This window comes from Canis lupus, chromosome 5 (assembly GCF_003254725.2).
Source record: "Canis lupus dingo isolate Sandy chromosome 5, ASM325472v2, whole genome shotgun sequence".
NCBI classification, from domain to species: domain Eukaryota; kingdom Metazoa; phylum Chordata; class Mammalia; order Carnivora; family Canidae; genus Canis; species Canis lupus.
In genome coordinates, this window is record NC_064247.1 from 905,371 (window position 1) to 931,884 (window position 26,514).

Sequence of the window (26,514 nt, forward strand, 5' to 3'; positions counted from 1 at the left end):
TCGCGCCCTGGTCCAAAGGCAGGCGCTAAACCGCTGCGCCACCCAGGGATCCCAATCTTTTTGTATTTTAATGGCTCGCAGTAGTTGAGTGTGTGCCAAGAACTGACCATGTTCCAAAGGAGAAGATGACAATCAGCAAGCTCCTTCCAGGGACACACAGGGCGATGGGCACATTGTAGCTTGTTCCTCTGTTCTGGGCCCAGGTATACACAGCCACAGTGTGGGCAGGAGGTGCTTCTGTGCTTGTTAAGGACTTTTTGTTTGGTCTGTTGCTGCAGTACCCATGAGCACAGGCCCCACTGGCTACTAGAACCAGGTGATCCAGCAGCCTGTTCCTCAGGTCACTGCTGCAAAAGCTAGGTCCCAGATGTGTTCACAAGCTCCTTCCACGGAGATTCTGGGGACTTGATTTTATGACTGGAGTGAACTGAAAAGAAGGTGCGAGAAGTGTCTGCCAGCTTTCCAGGACTGGGAAGACTGCAGCCGGCCTTTAGTGGCCCGCGAAATTAGAAGGCTGGCCTTCAGGCAGCAACTTTTAAAGTATGCAGATGTACCTCTTCAGGGACTGACTGGAAGACGGATGATTTTGCCTTTCCCTCTGTGCTAAGCCCTGACGGGTGGGGGTGGGGGTCAATCATGATTAGTGCTCACGAGACCACAACTGCTTCTTTTCTTATAGTCTTGTGGGTCTCATGGCACAGCTTTCAGAGCTAGGTGTTTGGAAGCCCACACCTCCAATGGAAGTCTTGAAAGTTGGGGTGCTCAATGTGTGGTCCCAGTCTTTCACTCCTCAGGGAGTAGCTAGGAGTTAGGGATACCCTCTCGACTGTGGCACTGTATGGGGGTGAGGTTTATGGTGAGAATGTGTCTAGCCTTTCTCACCTATTTTGATGTGGGTATTTTCTCATTCTCACAGTACGTATAGTCACTCAGCTAGTTTCTGGACCTGTTTCAGAGAGAATTGCTTACGGGTGGCTGGACGTCTGGGAGTTCAGGAGTCTCCTGTGTCCCTCCAAACACTTTCACTCCAAACTACACTCTCAGTTCCTTCCATTTATTTTTAGAGAAATCCTGATTTATAATTCCTGGAAGCATTCCACTTCAGTAAAATATCTCCTAAGGCACAACGTTCTGAGCAGAAAAACAAATATTTCAAACATGCTCCTACCAGTATGAAGAAATGTTGTAATGTCACTCATAGTAATAAAATTCAAGCTTTCAAAACTATTGGCAGTAGATGCCACAGATTTGACTTACGTGAAGGCTGCCACCGATAGCATCCTAAGTGTCTTTCATATAAACTGTTATCAGAATGGATCTCTTCCTGTCTGTATTTTGGTATTTCAGCTTTGTTGCTGTTGTTTTGTTCTTAATTTTAATGCAGGGACTTTATAATTACTCTGTGTTGACTTCAGCCTACTGTGACATAGCAGATACCAGTCAGAACAGAGCCAACGACAGAGCCCCGACAAGGACAAGGAAGGCACCTGTTTGATCACCAGTCTACACCCAGAGCCTAGCACAGGACCTGGCACGAGGGACCCACTCAAAACAATGTGCTCATTCTGATCTAAAGTTGAAACATCTAACTTTTCATCCACTTCATGCTTTTGCTCCCCTTTAACTATGTAGGCTCTACTTTGTCCAGTCGGAGAAGCAGCTCTTTGACCGAGAGCACAAAAACAAACGAGGTGTTCAAAAGCTCTGCTTTCTCCCCATATTCGGTTACATCTGTCCTAAGAATCGTGTTTCTCTCGTGTTCACTTTCTCACATAAGAAATGCACTGAAAATAAATTACAACGAACTTCCACTACTTAATTCCTATGACTGCTCCCTCACCACAGAAGGAACTTAATGGTGGATGATATAAGAAAGTGAGAAGAGCACAGGATCTGGAGGCAGCACTTTTGGGTTTAAGCCCAGGTTATTCTATTTCATGATTATTCACATGTGATCTCAAATCAGTACTTCAACCTTTCTAAACCGCAGTTTCCTCATCTGCAAAATGAGAATAAGATCAATAGGTTTTTACATGGTGATTTAAGAAATAAACATGAAGGGATCCCTGGGTGGCTCAGTGGTTGAGCGTCTGCCTTCAGCTCAGGGCGTGACCTCGGGGTCCTGGGATCGAGTCCCACATCCAGCTCCCTGCAAGGAGCCTGTTTCTCCCTCTGCCTGTGTCCCTGCCTCTTTCTGGGTCTCTCATGAATAAATAAATACAATCTTAAAAAAAAAAAACATAAAAAATTGGGAAGAATAATAAGGCAAAAACATGTATATAAATGTTATCATCTAATGTTTTTCTAGCTCTTACTCTAGAGAGAGTACTACCTCATACTCTACATTTGCCTTCATTTGTTTATTGTCTGTCTCTTATCACTAAAATATAAGCTCCAAAACCTCTGCTTTTAGAGATCTCATTCACTGCTTTATTTTTTTTAAGATTTTATTTATTCATAGAGACACAGAGAGAGAGAGAAGCAGAGACAGGCAGAGGGAGAAGCAGACTCCATGCAGGGAGCCCGACGTGGGACTCAATCCCGGGTCTCCAGGATCACACCCTGGGCTGAAGGAGGCGCTAAACCACTGAGCCACCAGGGCTGCCCTCGTTCACTACTTTATACACAATGACCTGAAAAGTGCCTAAGTGGCACATAGTAGATGCTAAAAACATTTACTGGCTGACTCAATGAATAAAACAATGACCTCATTTTCAGCACTTTGCTAATTACAGACAGCCTACCACTTCTAACTCTGGATTCCACCGGTTTTATTGCCTCCTCATTCTTCTTCCATGATCAATGTTATTAGCATATATTTCAGTGTGGACTCTGCTGGGAATTATAGTCCCTCCTCCTCTTCTCTTGGAGTGCACTCGCCCCAACCCCTGCACGTCTCTCAGCTACTTGTACTGCTTCCTGATTTTTGCCCAGTCATCCGAAGGCTGGATACCCATCCCTTTGTACTCTTCTCTAAATCTTAGTGCTGTCTTAGACTACAGGGAGGAGAATCAGGGATTTGACAGTTTTTAGAACCCCAGGCATTATTTTATATGGACGGCAACTAACAGATGCTTTTTTGTTCCTAATACCACATATCTCAGTCCTGTGCAAAGTGAAGCAAGTAACCACGGATCTCAGCTGATGCTAGAAGCCAATGCTACCCTCTGATCTCCAGTTACCCACTAATAGTTTTACTACAAGTAGCATTTCCTATCTTGTGTTTATTTACACCCATGTCTTTCTCACTGGATCAGAAATAGTTACAGGTGGATGGGGCCATGAATGAAGGGTTAACATAAACCTCTGTCTTGGCCCATGCAAACTGACTTCAGGTCCACTTGAAAACCAGATCAAGGCAGAATGTTATCCACACTATCAGGTAGATCGTTCTGGTTAAAATGGCCTCTGATTAGCAAACTGTATCTGGGTTGGACGACTATGAATCCTAGACAAATCCAACTAGAAACACAGCTTCCTGCCTGCAGTGTATCTTGGAACCAAGAGTTCCCTGTAGGACACCCAGAATCTGCACCCATGGGGCTGTGACAGGGGTACCACTTGGTTCCTCTCCCAAGACTGAGGCTTCTCTGCCAGGAGGGCTCCCATTCCCTGAAACTTGAGCTATCAGTTTGGGCGGGCATAGCCCCTGGACTGCTGTGAGGATTCCTACCGATGCTGCCCTGCTGGCAGGCAATGCTTCTCGTTCCATGTCCTTCTACGGGGCAATGGGCCAGGCATTGTAAGCACTGGGGTTTTATTCAGTTCCACCGCAAACCACCAAGTGCAGGCATTTCAAGGGTCTAACAGATCCGAGTTTTCATTGAACTAATCCCTGATGAGAATGTCCCTCCCCCCCAAAAATGAGCTAAAAGGTCCTCGCATGAGCAAGAATCAGAACAGCTCCCGTCTCTGCAATGTCCTTACCTGGAGTGAGAAGAGCGTGTCGTAAGTCTCTTTCTTTATGTGTCTCATGTGAACGGTGGAGAGTGCTGTGGAGGGAAGGGGTATCACGCCAGGTCCTGCACGGGCGCCGCTGGGCAGAGGCCCCACGCTTCCAGGTCCTCCCCCGGGGCCCTCGCGCTCTTCCTGTGAACACTTCGTGCGTGGAGGTTAGCACTAAAGAGGCGGATGCCCACTTGCTTCAGACAAAGTGCTTTCACACGCCTCCCTTCATTCAGCATTTAAATGAGCCCCAGACAGTGAGAAGGGTGGTGTATGCTGATGATACATGAGGGCCAAGCGGAGCCATAGCCTAGGGGTGACCAGCCAAGGACCTGGGCTTCACTGCAGGCTCCTTGGCTTCCAACTCAGAACACTGACCTGCCTTCCTGCAAGATGAGGGGCGCCAAAGGGGGGCCATCAGCAGAGGACAACGCGCCTAACAGGCGGCCAGTGGAAGGGCCGGGGCACTGCCCTCCCGCTCTACTTCTTGGCTTGTCACCTCCTTCCATTTCCCTAAGTATCAATCCACATTTCCTCCTTATGATCCGATTCCATGTTTATCTACCACATTCATTCCCCAAGCGTATCTGCCCCCTGAGCTCCTGGGCTCAGGCCAAGGCAGCCCTTTCTCTACCGCTGTCTCCACTCCCTGTTGTTCTTCACGCTGACCCCGGCCAGGCCCCACTCTGGCCACTAAGCACTGGAGAGGACGGAGCAAGTGCTCTGCGTTGCTGTTGCTCTGGACGTAATGGCTGCGGACGTGGAGATGGAAGCACTGGCTCCCTACCTCAGCCCCACCACTTTTTCCTAAAAACTATGGGGCCCCAGGGCACCTGCGTGGCTCAGGCAGGGAAGCGGCCGACCTCAGCCCCAGTTGTGATCTCGGGGTCCCAGGATCGGGGCATCAGCCTCTGCGCTCAGTGGGGAATCTGCTTCTCTACCCCTCCCCCTACTCACATTGTCTCTCTTTTTCTCACTCAAGTAAATAAAATCTTTAAAAACAAAAGTCCCAAAAACCTATGGGGCCTCATGCATGGGAAATGGAGAAATAAAAGCATCAGAAGGACCGCTGTTGTGTTTCCGACCTCACGGTACAGGAGACAGAGAAAAGAGAAGTTGTACCCTGAGTCAAGTGGCCTCTGGTCAGCGCTTCTCCGTCATCTCCGGTCATAAGCAACACCTTAATCCCTCTTGTAACCAGGGCCTGGGGAGAAAGTCGGTAAGGTAAACGGACTGTCTCTGGTCCCATGGGATGCCTTCTCTCTAGGAAGAAAAATCATGGTGATAAAAATACTGGAATGATACTGGGAAGTGGAGAAAAAGGCTGAATTCCCCATCCAACTACTTGTAAGTTAGTAAATTGGAACAAAAATGTCACCCCTGCCTCAGCCACACTCGGGGACACCAAACCGACAATGCAAATGTCCCGCCTAGAGGAAGAAGCAGGGGACGGTTCGCACTCACCTTAGCCCAGCGCCTTCCCCTAAGGACCCGAGCCGTAGTCATCAGAGAATCTGGCCAGCGCGCCAGAGAGCAGACGGTCGCCCTCCGCCGCGCTCAGGGTGACCACACGCCGAGGACCCACCCACGGGATGACCAGGGAACACGCACAACTGCTGGCGGCCCTTTGGTCAATGGCAAGCTCTGGTCAATCTTGGTTTAGCCAGTGTGTGGCCATACTTGTTGCAGGTGAGCCTTTAAGGCCTCTACTTTCAAAGAGAAAGAGAAAAGGTGAAGACACGGATCTGTTTTAAGATAAAATACTGAGACTGCGGCCCTGAGCACGGAGAACGGCCAAAGGTCCCCCTTCCTGGGCCTGTGGGTCACAAGATCTGGAAGGTAAACTGTTCCTGCAATTACACCAGAGCCGCTTGCCGGGTAGGAAGGGTGGTCTGCTTCGGCCCAACTCCTGGGAAAGGCGGGAAGCCTGAGAGGTGAGCAGAACGAGCACAAGGAGCAGCGGGTTCCTTTTTTATTCAATGCAATTCGCCAGCACGTAGCACACCGCAGCGCTCGAGACTCCACTCGTCAGCCGCGGAGAGCCCTCGGTGCCCGTCACATCACGCGCGCCCTTCACGCCATCACCAGATCACCAAGTCCCCTCGTCCCCCACCGTCCAGCAACCCTCAGTAGGCCTCCTACCGTTACAGGTTTCTTTTTTTTTTTTTTTTAATTTTTTTTTTATTATTTATTTATGATAGTCACACACAGAGAGAGAGAGAGAGAGGCAGAGACACAGGCAGAGGGAGAAGCAGGCTCCATGCAGGGAGCCCGATGTGGGACTCGATCCTGGGTCTCCAGGATCAGGCTCTGGGTTGAAGGTGGCGCTAAAACGCTGAGCCACCCGGGATGCCCATTCTGCCCATTTCTTGACTGGATTATTTGGATTTTCGGTGTTGAGTTTAATGAGTTCTTTATAGATCTTGGATACCAGCCCTTCATCTGATACGTCGTTTGCAAATATCTTCTCCCATTCCATAGGTTGCTTTTTATTTTGCCGTTTCCTTTGCTGTATAGAAGTATTTTTATCTTGATCAAGTCCAATAGTTCATCTTTGCTTTTATTTCCTTTGTGTTTGGAAATGTGTCTAACAAGGAGCTGCTGTGGCCGAGGTTGAAGAGGTTGCTGCCTGTGTCCTCCTCTCCAATTTTGATGGAATCTTGTCTCACAATTAGATCTTTCATCAATTTTAAGTTTATCTTTGTGTCTCATGTAAGAGAATGGTCCAGTTTCATTTTTCTGCACGTGGCTGTCCAATTCTCCCAGCACCATTTATTGAAGAGACTGTCCTTTTTCCAGTGGATAGTCTTTCCTACTTTGTCAAGTGTTAGTTGACCATAGAGTTGAGGGTCCATTTCTGGATTCTCTATTTTGTTCCATTGATCTATGTGTCTGTTTTTGTGCCAGGACCACACTGTCTTGATGATCGCAACTTTGTAGTACGACCTGAAATCTGGCATTGTGATGCGCCCAGCTATGGTTTTCTTTTTCAATATTCCTCTGGCTATTCGGGGTCTTTTCTGATTCCACACAAACCTTAGGATTATTTGTTCCGACTCTGTGAAGAAAGTCCATGGTATTGTGATAGGGCTTGCACTGAATGTGTAGGTTGCCATGGGGAGCACTGACATTTCACAACATCTGTTCTTCTAATCCATGAGCATGGCCTGTTTCCCATCTCTTTGTGCGTTACTCCATTTCTTTCATAAGTGTTCTGTAGTTTGTAGAGTACAGACCTCTTACCTATTTGGTTGGGTTTATTCCTAGGTATCTTATGGTTTTGGTGCAGTTGTAAATTTCTTTCTTAATTTCTCTTTCTTTAGTCTCATTGTTAGTGTATAGAAATGCAACTGATTTCCATGTGTTGACTTTATATCCTGTCACATTGTGGAATTGCTAAGAGTTCTAGCAATTTTGAGGTGAAGTATCATGTCATCTGTGAAGAGTGAAAGTTTGACTTCTTTACCAATTTGAATGCCTTTTATTTCTTTTTGTTGTCCGACTGCGGAGGCTAGGACTTCCAGTACTATGTTGAGCAACAGAGATGGGAGTGGGCATCCCTGTCGTGTTCCCGACCTTAGGGGAAAGGCTCCCAGGGTTTCCCCATTGAGAATGATATTCCCTGTGGACTTTTTGTACATAGCTTTTATGATTTGAGGTATGTTCCCTCTATCCCTAAATTGTGGAGAGTTTTATTCAAGAAAGGATATATTTTGGCAAATTCTTTTTTCTGTACCAATTGAGAGGATCATATGATTCTTGTGCTTTCTTTTATTAATGTGACGTATCATGATAATTGATTTGTGAATGTTGAACCAATCTTGCAGCCCATGGATAAATCCCACTTGGTTGTGGTGAATAATCCTTTTAATGTACTGTTGGATCCTATTGGCTAGTATCTTGGTGGGAATTTTGACATCCGAGCTCATCAGGGATATTGGTCTTCAATTCTCCTTTTTTGTTGGGGTGTCTGTCTGGCTTTGGGATCAAGGTAACCCTGGCCTCACAGAACGAGTTTTGGCAGTTTTCCTTCCCTTCCTGTTTTTTGAAACAGCTTCAGAAGAAGAGGTATTAATTCTTCTTTAAATGTTTGGTAGAGTTCCCCTGGGAAGCCGTCTGGACTCCTGTTTATTGGGAGATTTTTGATAACTGCTTCAATTTCCTTGCTGGTTATGGGTCTGCTCAGGTTTTCTATTTCTTCCTGTTTCAGTTTTGGTAGCTTATAAATTTCCAGGAATGAATCCATTTTTTTTTCCAGATTGCCTAATTTGTTGGCATATAATTGCTCATAATATGTTCTTAAAATTGTTTGTATTTCCTTGGTGTTGATCCAGAGCTTTCCTCTTTCATTCATGATTTTATTAATTTTAATCCTTTCTCTTTCCTTTTTGACAAGTCTGGCCAGGGGTTAACTGATTTTATTTTATTTTTTTAATCAATTCTTCTTCTAAAGAACTAGTTTCATTGATCTGTTCTCCTATTCTTTTGGTTTCTATTTCATTGATTTCTGCTATAATCTTTATTATTCTCTTTTCTTGCTTGGTTTAGGTTTTATTTGCTGTTCTTTCTCCAGCTCCTTTAGGTGTAAGATTAGCTTGTGTGTTTGAGAGCTTCCTAATTTTTTGAAAAAGGCTTATATTGCTAAGTACTGCCCTTTTAGGACCACCTTTGGTATACCCCAAAGGTTTTGTACAGTTGTGTTTTCATTTGTTTCCATGAATTCTTTTAATTCTTTAAATCTCTGGTTGACTCATTCATGTTTTTAGTAGGATACTCTTTAACCACCAAGTGTTTGAGTTCCTTCCAAATTTCCTCTTGTTTCCAATCTTTTGGTATCGAGACCTGATTTGTTACTCATTATATAATCTATTCTGGAGAATGTTCCATGGGCACTTGAGAAAAATGTGTATTCAGTTGCTTTAGAATGGAATGCTCTGTATATAACTGTGGAGTCCATCTGGTCCAGTGTGTCATTCAAAGCCCTTGTTTCTTTATTGATCTTTTGCTTAGATTATCTGTCCATGGCTATGAGTGGGGTGTTAAAGTCCCTCATAATCAATATTGATTATTATCAATGTGTTTAATTTTTTATTAATTGGTTTATATAATTGGCTGTTCCCAAGTTAGATGTATAAATATTTATAATTATATCTTCTTGTTGGATAGACCCTTTAATTATGATATAGTGTCCCTCTTCATTTCTTATTACAGTCTTTGGTTTAAAATCTAGTTTGTCTAATATGAGGATTCCTACCCTAGCTTTCTTTTGATGTGCATTTGTATGATAAATGGCTCCATCTCCTCACTTTCAATCTAGAGGCAACTTTAAGTCTAAAATGAGTCTCTTGTAGACAGCAAATAGATGGGTCTTGCTTTTTTATCCAGTTTGATAACCCTGTATCTTTTGATTGTAGCATTTAGCCCATTTACATTCAGAGTAACCATCGAAAGATATTAATTTAATGCCATTGTATTACTTGTGAAAGCCCTGTAGATTGTCTCTTTCTCTTTCTGGTCTGTTATTTTTGGGCTTTCTCTTCACTTATAGGATCCCCTTTAATATTTCTTGTGGGGCTAGTTTAGTGTTCGTGAATTCTTTTAGTTTCTGTTTGTCCTGGGAACTCTTTATCTCTCCTTCCATTCTGAACAACAGCCTTGCTGCATAAAGTATTCTTTGCTGCATATTTTTCTCATTTAGTACTCTGAATATATCATGTCAGCCTTTTCTGGCCTGCCAGGTCTCTGTGGATAGGTCTGCTGTTAATCTAATATTTCTCCCCCTCTACGTTAGGAATCTCTTATCTCAACCTGCTTTCAGGATTTTCTCTTTATTTTTGAAATTTGCTTTTTGAAAAAGCTTCACTATTATATGGTGGAATGTTGATCTATCTTTATTAATTTTCAGAGGGATTCTCTCTACTTCTTGGATTTGAATGCCTGTTTCCTTCCCCAGATTAGTTATGATTTGCTCAAATATTATCTTCTCTCTCTCTCTCTCTCTCTTTATTCTTTTTCAGGGGCCCCAGTAATTCTAACATTGTTTCACATTATTGTATCTCTGATTTCTCAAAGCCTCCCTGCATGGTCCATCAACTGTTTTTTTTTTTTTTCCTCGTTTTCTCAGCTTTCTTCCTTTCCATCATCTAGTCTTCTATTTAATTTACCCTCTTGTGCTTCATCTACTCTAGCTATTAGAACATCTATTTCAGACTGCATCTCAGGTAAAGCATTTTTAACTTCAGCTTGATTAGATTTTATTTCTGCACTAAGAGATTCTCTAGTGTCTTTATGCTTTTTTCAAGCCCAGCTAATAACTTTATAATCATTATCCTGAATTCCAACTCTGACATATTACTTATATCCATACCAATTAGATCTGTCTGTGGTTCTTTCATTGTGAATTATCTCTAGTCATTTTTCCCAGAGAAGAATGAAGAGAACAAAAGCAAAAATATCAATCACGACCTACACAAAATACACACTAGACAAATCTGAAGGTGTCAGAAACCAAAAAAGAAAAGAAAAAGAGGGAAGCCCTGGTGGCACAGTGGTTTAGCGCCGCCTGCAGCCCGGGGTGTGATCCTGGGAACTCTGGATCGAGTCCCACGTCGGGCTCCCTGAGTGGAGCCTGCTTCTCCCTCTGCCTGTGCCTCTGCCCCCTCTCTGTCTCTGTCTCTATGAATAAACAAATAAAATCTTTAAAAAAAAAAGAAAAGAAAAAGAAAAAAGGGGGGGGGAGAACATAACCTCCCAAGTGGACACAACAGAGTGTTCCACTTGGTCCTGGGTGTATTTTGGTATATTTGTTAGAAGACACTAAATCTCAGAATTGAATACACTGAAAGAAAGCCAAAAATGAAGAAAATATCTATAAAATGCAATTGTAAAAGATGAAAGTGAAAAAAAAAGACTTACAAACAAAGAGTTGATAAAACAAGAAACTAGTTGAAAAGGAAAACTTTAAACTGAAAGATAAAAGAAACATGAGGGGGGAAAAAAATCCCAAAATCTATATACTATTTTCCCCTAGTGCTAGAGTTTTGCAGTTCTGTGTGCCTGTAAACTCATGTTCCGCCTCATGTTCCAGCTGGTCTTCTAGAGGAGGGGCCTGCTGCTCTGATTGTCGGGTGTCTTTGCCAGGGTGGAGTTGCATTACCAGGGGGCCAGGCTCAGTGTAAGCTGCTTTGGGTTGCTCTATGTGGCTTTTGTTCCCCAAAGGCCTTACTTGCTGCTTTAGAGGATGAAAATAAAAATAGGTGCACTCTGGAGCTGAAAGATCACAGCCCTTCTTTTTAACAAACCCTGAGGGAAAAGTAGTCTGCACCTTTGTGTGCACCAAACTTTGCAGATGCCTACAGAGCACAGCCTCTCCAAACCCCCTGGAGGTGGGGAGGAAGGTCACCACGGGCCTGTTGCTTGCAGGGCTCCCCAGAGAGAGTCACCCGCTTGTGCCACACTTTGTGGTTTATGGCAAACTGAGAGCCCACTCCTGGATTCCCTGACCACAGCTGGTTTCCCCGCCCCAGTAGTGAGAACTCTGCAGCTCAAGCACCCCTTCTTTGTGTGGCCCCAAGGATCCTGAGGCCACACTGTCCTACCTGGTACTCTGCCCTGCTTCGCCACTTGAGCGCCTTTAGGGAGGGATGTCTCTCACTGGAGCAGACTTCTAAAAGCTCTGGTTCTGTGCTCCGGGGCATTATCACTTAATAGGAGCCAGCTTACAGAGGCTTGCTCCCATCGCCTTTGTCTTCTCATATGTCCCTCAGGTTCACTCCGCCACACCTCCTACCTTGCAAAAAGTGGTCACTTTTCTATTTGTAGAATTCCAGCAATTCTTTCCTTACATATCAGGTTGAATTCATAGGTGTTCAGAATGATTTGAGAGTTAAGTAGCTAAATTTAAGGGACCGGATGAAACGAGGCCCCCTACTTTTCTGCCATCTTGCCTCCCTCCCTCTCTCAACTAACCAGGGAGACAGCATTTCATATATTAATTAAGTCAACCTTCCACCACCATAGGTTCTCTTAGATGCAATGGTGCATGTGTCTAGCCCCAAGCAAGCAATATGGCTCATTGGTAGGTGACCATATAACTTTTCATCTAAACTAGAGCACTTGAAAATAACAAAGGTGTTAATCAGAATTCATGGACCACGACTCATAGGGATAACAACAGGTTCCACTTTTAGGGACAGTGGGCTACTTTGTCTCAGACCTGCTAATAACAACTAGATGAACTGGGAAAAAAATTAACCTATTTGAAGATACTGGATATATATCAAGGCAAGCCTTGACGAGTCAAATTTCCAGAGAGGCAGGTGGCCTAGAGAGGTGAACCTGGCACGTCTTACACTTTTTCCTTGAGACACTGATTCCCCAAACATCAGTTGAGTGGCTGAAAAGCTGAGCATATCCCCCAGCAATTTATGAGATGGAGGGAAAGAAATTGCAGTTCATAGACTGCCAAGGTAGAGGAGGGGCCATAGCAATTCTAGGCTTTCAACTGGGACCCAAAGGGCTATCCTCTAGGAGAGAAGGTAAACAAGAATTAGACTTGCTCTCATAAGAAACAAAGCCCAGCTTTGAATCATATTACTTTCTGGAAGCAAAAATAAATCTGTCTGAATAGTTTCAAATGATTTAAATCATGTTTTCAGAAATAAATTGGATTGAAAAATGATTAGGCATACCAGAAGGTATTACTTTACTGAAACCATGAGAAAAACAGACAACAGAACAGATACATAGGAGATTAGACATTAAGCCTCTTAAGCATAGCTTTGAAATAACTATAATATGTTCAAGGAATTTTTTAAAAAATGGAAAATTTTGGCCAAAAAAGGGAAACTATGGAAAAGAATCAAATGAAAATTCTAGAACTAAAAATCATGAAATCTGAAATTAAGACTAGTTTTAACATCAAATTAGACAAAGCTGCAGAGAAAATTCATAAATTATGAAGAAAAAATTATCCAAAAAAGAACAAGAAACAGTTATGAAGAAAATACCTAATTTTGTATAACAGAAGTCCCAGAAGAGAGAGAGAAAATGAAGCTGACAGTTGCTGAATATTTTCCAAAACCAATTAAAGACTTCAAGCCACATAGTGAAGGGTGCAGACAAATGTAAATAGAATAAAAGTAGAAATAAAACCACACCTAGCCAAATCTTAGTGAAGTTGAAGAAAATGAAAAAATAAATCTTAAAAGAAGCCAGAAGAAAAAGACATTTTACCTTCAAAGGAACAGTAATTTTATTTATCTCTGGCTTCTTAATAGAAACAATGTACACCAGATAATCATCAAAGAAAATAACTGCCAACCCAGAATTCTACATATAATACAAACAGCCTTCAAAATATTGATGAGCTAGACACATTTTCAGGTAAACAAGAGGTTAGAGAATTTGTTAACAACATAAAACCTGCAACAAAAAAAGTACAAATAGGTGTTCCTTAAGCAGAGGAAATGATAAGAGAGATAAAGCTCAGAGACAGAGAGGAAAGAAAAACAACAAAAAAAATTATGTGCATAAATCTAAACGACTTCATACAATAAAAATAATAACTTGTGTGTCTAAAATATATATATAGCATTAAAAGAAATAAAAGTTCTAAAGAAAGAAAGGGGAAAATTCAACTAAACTGTTCTCAGGTGCTTTCTTTGCCTTGGAGCTGGCAAACACACTAATTTATGTTAGATATTAATAATTCTAAGGTGAATAGTAGTTTCTATGGCCAGCACTAAAAGAAAAGTGAAAAATGCTTAACAAGCTAATACAGGAGAAAATGGAATAATAAAAAATACTGCCAATCCAAAAGAAGGAAAAAAAAAAAAGAAAGAAGAGAAAAAGAGCCATAGGACAGGTAGGACAAGTAGAAAGAAAGTAACAGGATGGTAAATTTAACTACAACTATCAGTAGTTATATTATACGTAAATAAGCCAAATACCTCATTTAAAAGACAAGAATTTTCATGATGGATTAACAAAACAAACTCTAATTATGTACTGCTTACAAGGTATGTTCCTAAGGCAAATGAATCCAGAATAACTGAAAGTAAAAAGACAGAAAAGTACATATTATACAAACACCAACCAAAAGAGAGCTGTGATGTTCACAGAAAGGAAAACTATTCTAAGATCACTCTTTGCCTCACATGACAGGTGTGTAGTTAGTTCCTTGTCCCTTCGCTAGGATGCAAATGCATGGAAAAATTAAATAGGACCTTATTCATCTTTATATCTCATGGTATCATGCAAGCTGTAGCTACTCAGACTATGTTTGCTCCACAGACTCACAAAGTGAGATAAGAAATATGTAAATATGGAGGAAAGTTAAAGGAGCACTTACCTTTTTAATGTATTTCAGGTATCTTTTATCCTGATGATATGAACCATATTCATTCTCAACCTGCACAGCAATGATGGGGCCTCCCTTTGCATACTGAGGGTCAAGGAGATGAGAGTTTGAGAGTGAAGTTATTGGTGGGAAAGGCTGGATTTCTCAAGCTGCTGTTGCACACACATATTTAGAGTGCCCTAAAAATAACATATTCCTAAAGTCAACTCCAATTACACTATAGTTCAGGCAATTTCTCTCACTCCGCAGTCAGCAATCAACTGCTCGTAGAATCCTACCTTTTCTAGTACTCCTTGTCAATGGACTCCCACCCTTTTCCCTCCTAATTCAATGCATTAAGCATGATGCTTCAAACCTCCACCTTCATCCTTTCTACCTTAGCACCAGTTACATGAGTCAAGTGTCATCCTAAAGGTTGTCTCACCTCCTTCCCACTTCTCAGGAACTTCACTCTTTTTGGAGTACCCTTCTGTCTTCTGTGTCATCATCTCCTTTTTTACTAAACCTTTCCTATCATCATTTAGGTTGACTCAAATTCCTCTGTTAAAATTAACTTGTCTGGACCACTTCCTTCTCCAGTTCCCATTATTTTGCCCTTTTCACTTAGACAAACTCTAAAATATTCCTGTACTCCCTCTTGACTTCTTATTCTCTCATTTCCTCTTTTACTTACTTCCATTCTTTCCATTCCACCTACATTATTAACATTACCTTCTCTTTGCTAAGTACAAACAATACATTTTAATCTTAATTTACTGTCTCTCTGAGCAACATTTGACATCCTTGGCCTTTCCTTCTGGAAACTCTTCTGGATATTCATGATAAAATGCTTCTGGGGCCTCCCAACCGCCTCCTCCTCCTTCACTTCCTCCTCCTCCTCCTTCTCCTCGGGCCCTGATTTTGTGGTCACTAAGCAAGGTTCTGATTACTAATTTAGTTTTCCAGCAGTTTCAAGACTGAGAAGTCTGATTTGGAGTGGGCTGAGTAATCGAGTTCAATGCTGTCCAGCAGAACTTTCTGATGATGAAAATATTCTGCATTTGCATTGTCCAATATCATAGCAACCATCAACATGTGCCTACTGAGCACTGAAAATGTCTAATATAAATGAGGAAATGAGTCTTTAATTTTATTTGATTTTAATTAAGTTTAAATAACTGCATGTGGCTGTGGCTACTATGCTGGACAACACAACTCTAATCTTAATAAAGGATAATCTCTACAACCCCAACAGCACACTGATTGGCACTCTTAAGTCACTTAGTGGTTTTGATGGCTTTCCTGAGTCTGATTAACTCTGAGATACTCACAGTGTTAGGAACCAACTCTGCACATAATAAATTCAGATTCACACTCTGTGAAACCCTCTCCTACCCATATACAAGTTTGCCATTGCCTCTATTCACAAAATATGCTAGGCAAACGTTGATTACCTCGTAGAAAGCTTAATATGCAATAGATGTTATAGCTTTGCTCCTTCCCTCTGTTCATTTCCTACCTAGTATATAGTCCTTTTTATATCTTTCAACCATTTTAGAAATACAGTAGCACTAAGCGATGATTATGTTCCCCTCCACGATTTTATTTGGTGGAGGGATGTTAAAAAAAACAAATGAATTGCAACTTCTATAAAACCGCTATGGTCCCCAGACCTAATCTATTATGTGTGAAGGACTGCCAAGTAGCTACCTTTAGCAGCCAAATTAAAACATTTTGATGACTAACATTCATTTCCCATTTATGGTGATTGAGGGCAAAGATATAATGGAGAAGAGTAAACAAAAATATACAGAATGCAATTTCAAGTCCACTGCCAAGGAAAAGGCTTCCAGTTGGGCAGTAGATAGGAAACAGGCACAAAAGCAGGGTAATAAAAATCTAGTAGTTCTTAAATAAGGAATTGGAACAACCTGCTATATACACTTCCTATTTCTGTATGGCAGGAAATAGGCTAGCCCTTTCCAGGAAATCAGTTGAGGCCATTATTTCCCTTGGTCACAGGAATGGGGAACTGGGATTTACCTGGAGTTGTACTATCATGGGAATTATCTTATCAAAATAGTGATTCACTGCTTTAGTGAAGCCCTTGTAAGTTGTTCTCAGCTTCATTTTTGGATCCCGGAGTAACCAGCTAGGATTGAAAAGGTAGGAATCACTCTTGGGGTGGGAAAAAGCAATAAGAAATACTCAAGCATGAGGCTGGAAAACAAATACAGCCACACGGGAACAGTATATTGTGACATCTTAATTCATCTTTAAGAAAAAGCAATCTATGTTCTAGTTGCAAATAGGTCAGCACCTGAGCCACCACCTCTATCCTCAAAACACACATCAGAGTTGTGTAATAATGAAATGATCCTGAGCAGAGTCATCAAACTGCAGCCCACAGGCCAAATCAGAGCCATTGTCTGTTCCTGTAAATAAAGTTGTATTGGAACACAGCCATACCCATTTGTTTACATATCGTCACAGCTGTGTTCATGCTACAACAGCAGGATTGAGTAGTCACAACAGACAGTGTATGTGGCACAACAGTGTTGTATGTGGCAACACTGAACATATGTATTATCTGGCCTTTTACAGAAAAGGTTTATCAACCCCTAGTCTGGATGGAGCTTTTATAAAGCTGTTTCAAAGTTTTTTTAAGACACATTCTTTGATGGAACAATATTTGGCCATAAAAGAGGAATGAAGAACTACGTGCTATACCATGGATGAACCTTGAAAACATTATGCTAAGCAAAGAAGCTACTTTAAAAAAGGTCACATATCCTATAATATTCCATTTATATGAAATGTACACAATAGGCCAACCGACAGGGTCTGAAGGCAAACTGGTGGTTGCCAGGTGCTGGGGGAAGGAACAATGGGAGTTGACTGGGCATAGGGCTTCCTCTTGGGTGATAAAAAGTCTGGCTCTAGAGAGTGGTGATGGTTGTTCAGCATTTTTTATGTACTTAACTGCCACAAAACAGCCCATTTTCAAATGGTAAATTTTTATGTCATGTGCATTTTACTACAATAAAAAATGATTCAAAGCTAACAAAAGGGAAAACCTCTCTTTAAAGAGAGATAATCAACCCAATTTCTTACTATCTCTACTGCCTTCACAAAAACTAGAACTTACAAAGATAGTGCTTAAGTGGCTGCCACTAGTTTTTACTTAAAGTACTGTATCTCATTTGTACTGCAGAAATGAGATGGAGGTTTAAATAAAACAAATACATACTATATAAATCCCAATATATCAAAATTCATTTTCTAGGTCATTAAATGGGGAAAAAATAGTGTAGTTTAAAAATGTACACCGAAACCCAGCACAACCCCTTTGCTCTAACCTCCCCCGAGTGTGCCCGGGGCCCACGTGGAGCCAGGGGCCTGGGTGACACTCACCTGGGCAGACCTCCAAGGTCCAGGTCACCGCCAACATAGGGGCCGGGACACAGGATGACCCACAGCCCTGCCTCCGATGCCATGGCTACGAAGGTCCTGCAAAGTGGAGCAACGAGGTCGTGCGGCCTCCCGGCTGGAGGCCCAAGGCGGGGGTGCAGCAGGGCCTGGGCCAGGCCCCCCTGCCCTGGGGCCATACAGACCTGGCTCTCCTCCCCCTCCATGTCTCCTACTTCCAGTCACCAAACCACGTTTATTCCTCCTGCTTCATGTTTTCACACATGAGACCTAGTTTGCGGCGCTACCAGGTTTACTGAGGGCCGCAGGCTGGCACCGGGCCTAGGGCGCCGCTTCCTGACTGGCTGCTCCCCTTCCTTCCTTCCTTCTCCCTTTCTTCCCCTGTCCCCCCAGTCACGTCAGTCACCATCACCGACAGCAGAGAGAGGAGTGCTCTTCTACCTTGTCTCGGCCTCTGGAGCAACGGCCTTCCTTAAGACTATTTTTTTGGACAACTCAGTGAGCGGAGTATCGATATCGTCTCCGTCTTACAGATCAGGCCATAAGCTTCAACGAGCCAGAGCTTCCTGCAGATCACATTTTCAGCAAACAGAAGAACTAAAACCACAAGCAGGCAGAAAGCTTCCAGAAGGGAAATATCAACTACGTGTTAATCTGCCTCCTTCAGATGCTGCTAGCACAATCTTTCTAAATGCACAAACCTGCCAAATCAAAACTCTTCAAATGACTCCCAGTGACTTCAGAAAAGATCCCAAATTCTGGTGCACGGTAAATATAAAGGCAAGATGTGGTCTATCCTCACTTCTGCTTTATTTTGTGGCATTTTCTCTATTTAAACCAGTGGGAGAACCACACAGCGTTATTTGCAGTTCCCAGAAAATACCTGTGGCAGAAAGTTAATCGCTAAAGCCATTCCCTTTCCTTCCTGGGCAGAGAGCTCAAGCGCATTTCGCAGCCCCCCATGCGTTGAGGTGTCGCTCTGTGACTGACTTCAAGCCAACAGAATGTGAACAGGAGCAGAGCATCCCAATGGCCTGAAAACACTCTCCCTGCCTTTCTTCTGCTTCTGGCTTGACACAGACAAGAGTAGCAGCCTCCACACTGTGATGAAGATGGTGAAGCCACAGACAGAAAGACCTTGAATCTCTCAATTACTCCTGGGAAGAAAGACACAATGCTTACCAGGAATTCCTACTTAAGATTTTCCCTAAATGACAAGAAACCTCCATTGTTAAAGATGCTGAGGCTTACTTGTTACAGCAGCTAACACCACCTTAACAAACTCAAAAATGCTTTCTCACATCGCTGACTTTGCCCTCGCTGGATCCTCTGCCTAAAACACCACTCAGTCCCCTCTAGCAAACTCCTGCTTAACATTTCAATTTACCTCAGCTATGACTTCACTGTCCTCTTCCCTGGGTTGTGTGTTCTTAGTATGTTATTTGTCTCTCCCTCAGAGAATACTTAGCCTTGACAGCACAAAGTGCTTTATCTGTCCATCTCTTGCACGAAGTCAGCATCTGAACTCTAGCAGATAGGTAATACTTATTTTAGAATAAACAACTATAGATTTTTCTGAACTTAAGATGGGCTTACATCCCAATAGGTTCGTCATACATTGAAAATATTTTAAGTAAAAACTGAGTTTAATGCACCTAACCGGCTGAACATCATAGCTTAGCTTAACCTACTCAGCAATGAGCTCAGAACACTTACAGTAGCCTACAACTGGACAAAATCAGCTAACACAAAGCCTATTTTATAATAAAGTGTAAAATGTCTCATGTAATTTATTTAGTACTATACTCAAACTGAAAAACAATGGCTGTATAGGTACAGATGGTTGTATATCACGGTCTACTCTCATGACTGCCAGCCTGACTAGGTACTATAACTAGTGGTTACTGTCCAGTATCATAAGAGTACAGAGTGCAACATATTGTTAGCCTGGGAAAAAACCAAACTTCAGAATTTGAAGCACAGTTTCTACCAAATGCTCTCACTTTCACACCATTGTAAAGTCAAAACATAGTAAGTCAAACCATTATAAGTTGGGGACCATCTAGACTCTGTACCACATATTAGAAGCCTTGCAAATTATAGCCCAGAATTATCCTCTTATAACTGAGAAAGTAGGCTCTTCATAATAAACTACAGCATGTAGACTTTCTAAACCATACGGTTCATAAATGCACCACAGACGCTATAGTCTAAGCTCCACTGCAAATAACAGATTCACTGAGCCAGAGGGTTTCAGTCCTAGGAACAAAATGATCAGATCTTCCTGATGATTTCTCAAACAGAAAGTAAGGTGCCCTTGTACAACTTATCCCACAGAGTCTAAACCCTGTCTTCAAGCCATAGAAACAGGCAACTTCAGCATTAAGACATACACGAGTGCTCGCTTCGGCAGCACATATACTAAAGACATACACGAAATCCAGGTTTGCAGTAAAATAAAACCAGCCTTTTCTTGGTTCATGAAGATTCCAGGGAATATGCCTGCAATGGAAAAAAGAGAAACATAAAAACCTTTTATTATTTGCCCTCATTCCATATTGATTCTTCCAGTTTTAATATAGCACCTGGGCTACCTCTACTGTGAAGGAAACTGAAGATTTCAGTAGCCAAGCCCCTTTCTGTGTGTAAATGAACTTTGTATTAAATTAAAAATTTCCCCCTTCAAATGCCAGTGCAGATTCAAGCAGCCAATACTATTCCTTGATGCTGAACTTCAAGTGAGAAAGATGCATATGTAACACCCTCTGGAGTGTAACCACAAATTTCTTTTTTTAAATACTAATGAAAACATATGAAAAATTTAAATCCATATCTATAATGGCAAAAAAAGAAAAACCAGAAACTGTTTTTATAACAGAAACCAGAAAGAGCTAAAAAGTTTATAGAACTAGATTATACAGTTTTCTTTAAATGAATAAAATGGAATCCAGCAGTCAACAATATAAGATTCGCAATACCCAAGAACCATTACGAAAATTGCTAGGCATGCAAAAAACAGGAAACTGTGACACAAAACAGAAAAAAAAAATCAATAGAAACAAACCCAGAAATGACATATAAGATGAAACTAGCAGGAAAAAAAAAAACTAAAAGGGTATAACAAATTTTACCATATCTTTAATTAGTAAAGGAATGCTTAACCACAATGAGGAGAAAAGGAAGATATAAAAAAGACTCATGGAACTTCTAAATTTTAAAAATATAGCATCTATAATAAAAAAATACTCTGGATACTATTAACAGCAGCACGTGAAAAATGTATTGGCTGAGACTAACAGCAGAGTAGATAAAACAGAATAAATTGTCAGAACGAAAGAAACTATCCAAAATGGAAAATAGAAAAAACGAAGACTAAAAATAACAATGAACACAGCATCAGTGATACATGATTCCTTATCAAGAAGTCTCTATATATGCAATTGGACCCCTGGAGGAAAAAAGGAGAGGCAAAAATAGTAGTAGAAATAGAGCCACAATTTTACCAAATTTGATGAAAACTATAAACCTACAGATCCAAGAATTTCAGTGAACCACAAGTAGAATTTAAAAAAAAAAAAGATCTACACCATAGCACATTAGAATCAAATTGCTGAAAACGAATGAAAGAGAGAAAATCTTAAAAGCAATCAAAGGTTGGGATGGAGGCAGATAAGAAGTACAGCAGATTTGTCCAGATAATGTGCAGGTCAGAAGTCAACAAAAAAACTTTTTAAGGTACTGAAAATAAAAAACAAAAACAAAAATAAACCATGTCAACCTGGAATTCTCTCTATACTCAGTGAAATTCTCTCTCAAAATAGAAGATGAAAAAAATCAACTTTTCAAAGAAACAAAAGCAAAGAGAATTGATTACTAACGGACTTCCACTGCAAGAAATGTCAAAGGCAGTTCTTCCACAGAAAGAAATAATACCATAGGAAATTAAAATCTATATAAAGAAATTGAAGAGCACCAAAAATGGTAAGTATGTGGTAAATACAAAAGATATTTTATCACTTTAAATTCAAATATAACTAGATGTTCAAAGCAGAGAAATAACAATATACTATGAATTTTGTAGTTTATAAAAAACAAAACACATGATACAGCACAGCACAAAGGATTAGAAGAGTGAAACGGAACTATGCCATTGTAAGAGTTCCTAGTAATAGCTCTATATGTCTAGAAAAAAAGGATTAAATTAGGAATTTAAAAATTTAGATATACAACTTTACATAAAAACTTTGGAAACAAATCCAGGATCCTTAAAAATGATTTAATTCAATATCACACTTTCAACAATGGATAGATCATCCAGACATAAAACCAATAAAGAAAACACTGGACTTGAACAACACGTTAGACCAGATGAGCCTACTAGACATATATAGAACATTTCACCCAACAGCAGCAGAACACACGTCTTCTCAAGTGCATGTGGAACATTCTCCAGGACAGATCACATGTTAGGCCACAAAACAAGTCTTAAGAAATATAAGAAGAATAAAATCATACCAAGCTTGTTTCTGGCCACACGGTATGAAACTAGAAGTCAATTATAAGAAAAAACTGGAAAATGTACAGATATATAGAAATTAAACAACATAAATAAGTGGAAAGATATTCCATACTCTAAGATTGGAAGAATTAATAATTGTCAAAATGACCACACTACCCAAAGCAAACTATAGATTCATGCAATTTCTAACAAAGCTACAATGGCAATTGTCACAGAAAAAAAAAATCCTAAAATTTGTATGAAACTACAAAAAGACAATGGATAGCCAAAATAATCAAAAATGAATAACAAAACTGGAGGCATCACAATTCCTGATGTTAAAGTATATTAAGCTACAGTAATGACAACAGTAAAGAACTGGCATAAGAATAGACATATAGGTCAGTGGAACAGTATAGAGAGCCCAGAAATAAACCCCTGCCCTATAGTCAATTAATTTATAACAAATCAGTCCAGAATATACTGTAATAAGTGGTGTTGGGAAGCTCGCTGGCCGTGCGCAAATGAATGAACTAACCCTCTATCTTACACCACACAAAAATCAACTCAAAATGGTTTAAAGACATAAATATTAAGATGTGAAACCACAGAAGTCCTAGGAGAAACAAGCTCCTTGACATGGGCCTTGGCAATGATTTTTTGAATTTGACACGAAAAGCCAAGGCAACAAAAGCAAAAATAAATAAGAGGGATTACTTCAAACTAAAAGATCTGCACAGTCACAGAAACCAGCAACAAGATGAAAAGGCAACCTATGGAATCGGAGAAAATATTTGCAAACGTGCAAATGTATTGAAATTTGCAAATCTGATTAGGGGTTAACACCCAAATATACAAGAAACTCCTACAACTCCATAGCAAAAAAAATAATCCAAGACAAAAATGGGCAAATAATCTGCATAAACATTTTCCCCAAGAGGATGTACAAATATACAAGGGATACATCAAAGGGTACTCAACATCCCCAGTCACCAGAAAAATGCAAATCAAAAACACAGTGAGATACCACCTCAGAGCTGTTAGGGTGTCTATCATCAAAAAGACAAGATATAACAAAGTTTGGTAAGGGTGTGGGGAGAAAAGGAATACTTGTGGCACTACTGGTGGAACTATAAGTTGGTTCAGCCATCATGGAAAACTGTGTGGGAGTTTCTCCAGAAATTAAAAATAGCCCTATCCGATGATTCAGCAATCCTATTTCTGGGTATGTACCCAAAGGAAGTGAGCATTACCGCAAAGAGATATCTGTACTCCCATGGTCACAGAAGCATCATTCACAATAACCGAGCTATGGAAACAATTTAAGTGTCTGATGACAGATAAATGATTTGAGAAAAGGCGATAACGCATACATGCACACACACAGGAATAATTTTTAGCCTTAAAAAGAGGAGGAAATCCTGTCACTTGTGACAACATAAATTAATCTAGGGGCATTATGGTAGAGAAGTAAGCCAGGCAGCAAGACAAATACCATCTGGTATCACTTTTATGTGGAATCTTAGAAAACAAACAACAAAATGAACACATAGACACAGAATACAGTGTTGGCTTCCAGGGCCTGAGCATGGAGGAAATGAGGAGAGATTGATAAAAGGATACAAACCTTCAATTACAAGATGAGTAAAGGCTGTGGAGCTAATGTATACCGCGGTATACAGTTGGTAATACTGTACCGTATAACTGAAATTTGTTAAGGGAATAGGATTTAAGTGTTCTCACCAAAGCACACAAACGAAGATAAATATGTGAGGTGATGGATGTGTCTATTAACTGGATTATAGGTTAGAACCATCTCACAATGTCTACTTTAATCACATGTATACTTTAAATACATTACAGCTGCTCCCTCTGGGGGATCGTGGACTCCGGCTTCAAGGAGAGCATTGCTCACAGTTCTCAGCCAGAGGCAAGGAGGCCCAGGTGGCCTCTTCAGTGCATCCCACTGTGGGGCAGCTACCTGGCCCACCTGCCCAGCCTGAGCCTACTCAAGCGACCCAGCTTGATCCCTCCTGGATCTGAGAGTGGACTTTGGTCACAAGGAAGGCTCATGGAGTGCAGAGGTAACTCATCGGGGAAAGGATGGAGGACTCTGAGATGGGGGCTTTGGGCTGGGGCTGAAGATGCTGTAGGTGCCGAAGCATCCTTGCTGAGCACTACCATGCCCTACGACCTGCAGGTACGACCTGTAGGTATGACCCTCTACCTAGCTCTTACAAGCTACAGGAGCTCTGGCCCCACAGTGATCGTGGCCTGCAAAGCCCTGGTCTGGGAAGGGCCCAACATGGTCTACACCAACTCAGTTGGCATCACTGTGTAGACGTTATCATCCACCCCAGCAAGAATGTCATCCACACCAGAAATTCTGTGGAAGGGGCCAAGAGAGAGATCCAGCTATGGTTCCAGAGCAATGAGCTGGTGGACTGGGCACACAAGAACCACCCCAGCAGCATTTACCCAGCCTGAGCACTAAAGGTGCCTTCAGCTGCACCAGCACCCACCCAGGACAAACTACCTCTGTGAACAAGAACTTGAGGCCACATCCACGTTCTGCTCATCTGTATAAATTACCTCCCTGTCTACCTCCTGCTCTAGCCCAGCCCACAGGAGTCTGAGCTGTGACCTTTCTGTGCTTTTCAGTGCTCTAAGTCAGCAAGATATTGGGCCAAATCCTTTCTGTGCCAGACAACCTACAATTGTCTCCAAAAGCAGAAAGAGTAATCTCTTCCGACCAAAGGGGGAACACTAAAATTCACTATGCTGTGCAAAACAATAAAAATAAAAAATAAAAATTACAATTTGTCAATTATATCTTAATAAAGCTAAAAAATTACTTTAAAATGGGAAAATAATTCATGAGAAATTGGAAATTAAAGAGAAATAGAACTAATATGGTAAAGGATATTAAAGTAGCTTATAGAATATAACGTTAAAAATGTATCCAAAGAAATCTGGAACTCTCTAGTTGATGGAAAATCTTGTTAAAAAATACAAATTGCGGGTAGCCCAGGTGGCTCAGCGGTTTAGCGCTACCTTCAGCCCAGGGCCCACTCCTGGAGACCCAGGATCAAGTCCCATGTCGGGCTCCCTGCATAGAGCCTGCTTCTCCCTCTGCATGTGTCTCTGCCTCTCTCTCTCTGTCTCATGAATAAATAAAAATCTTCAAAAAAAAAAGACAAATTGCCTATTTCAATAAAAGCATAAAATTTGGTTAAATTAGAAAGTATAGATGAAAGCTACAATAACTAAATATTCAAATCCTTGTACCAACACCATTATCAAAAATGATATTTTTAGTAAATTATTCTCTCAATTATAAGAATCAAACTCCAAGATGCTGTATAATACATGTCAAATCAAAGTAAACTCATTTTATAAAGTTAATATAATAACTGAAAACAAAAGAAACAGACACAAGCCATTCAGAAACCTACTAATTCAGGTGCTATTATAAGCACCAAAGATCATCAAAACAGTCAAAAAAATTCCTGCCCTCACAAAGCTCACAGTCTAGACACTAAAGTTATAAAACTCTGAGAAAAAAACCTTTTGAGAAAGCTTCATGACATAGGATATGGCAATAATTACTTGGATATGACAATGAAGGTACAGGCAAGAAAAAGAAAAGTAGACAAGTTGAACTTCATGAAAATTTAAAACTTTTGTGCATCAAAAGATACTTTCAACAGAATGTAACTCATAGAAAAGAAGAAAATATTTGTAATCACATATCTCATAAGATATTAATATCCAGAATATATGAAGAATTCCAACAACTCAACAATAAAAAAACAAACTACCCAATTCAAAATGGACAGAAGTGGGACGCCGGTGGCTCAGCGGTTGAGCATCTGCCTTCAGCTCATGGCGTGATCCCAGGATCCGGATGGAGTCCCACATCCAGCTCCTTACAGGGAGCCTGCTTCTGTCTCTGTCTCTGTCTCTCTCTCTGTGTGTCTCTCTTAATAAATAAATAAAAACTTTTTAGAAAATGGACAGAACATAAGTATTTGAATAGATCTTCAAAAAAGATATATAAATGGTCAATAAGTACATGAAAAGATGCTCAGCACCATTAATCATTGGGGAAATGCAAATCCAAATCACAAAAAGAGACACCATTCCACATCATTATGATGGAATGCTTGTCCATTGCTGGTAGGAATCTGAAACAGTGCATCTTCTGTAAAAAAAAAAAAAAACAAAACAGAGCATTCCTCAAAAAATTTAAAATAGAATTACAATTTGAGCCAGCAATTCCACTTCTGGGAACATACACAAA

The 26,514-nt window shown here is 41.0% G+C and overlaps 1 protein-coding gene across 1 annotated transcript in view; it reads right to left on the minus strand.

Moving 5' to 3' along the window:
* The window catches only part of LOC112671029 (beta-galactosidase-1-like protein 2), a 56,775-nt gene that overhangs the window by 22,009 nt on the left and 8,252 nt on the right, over positions 1–26,514 (minus strand). The window contains exons 5-10 of the mRNA XM_049109449.1: positions 20,147–20,215; positions 17,699–17,794; positions 16,328–16,436; positions 14,297–14,389; positions 5,068–5,149; positions 3,928–3,992 (exon numbers count right to left, since the gene is read on the minus strand). Of these exons, the coding sequence (XP_048965406.1) occupies positions 3,928–3,992; positions 5,068–5,149; positions 14,297–14,389; positions 16,328–16,436; positions 17,699–17,794; positions 20,147–20,215 (514 nt within the window). The remainder of the gene's footprint in view (positions 1–3,927; positions 3,993–5,067; positions 5,150–14,296; positions 14,390–16,327; positions 16,437–17,698; positions 17,795–20,146; positions 20,216–26,514) is intronic.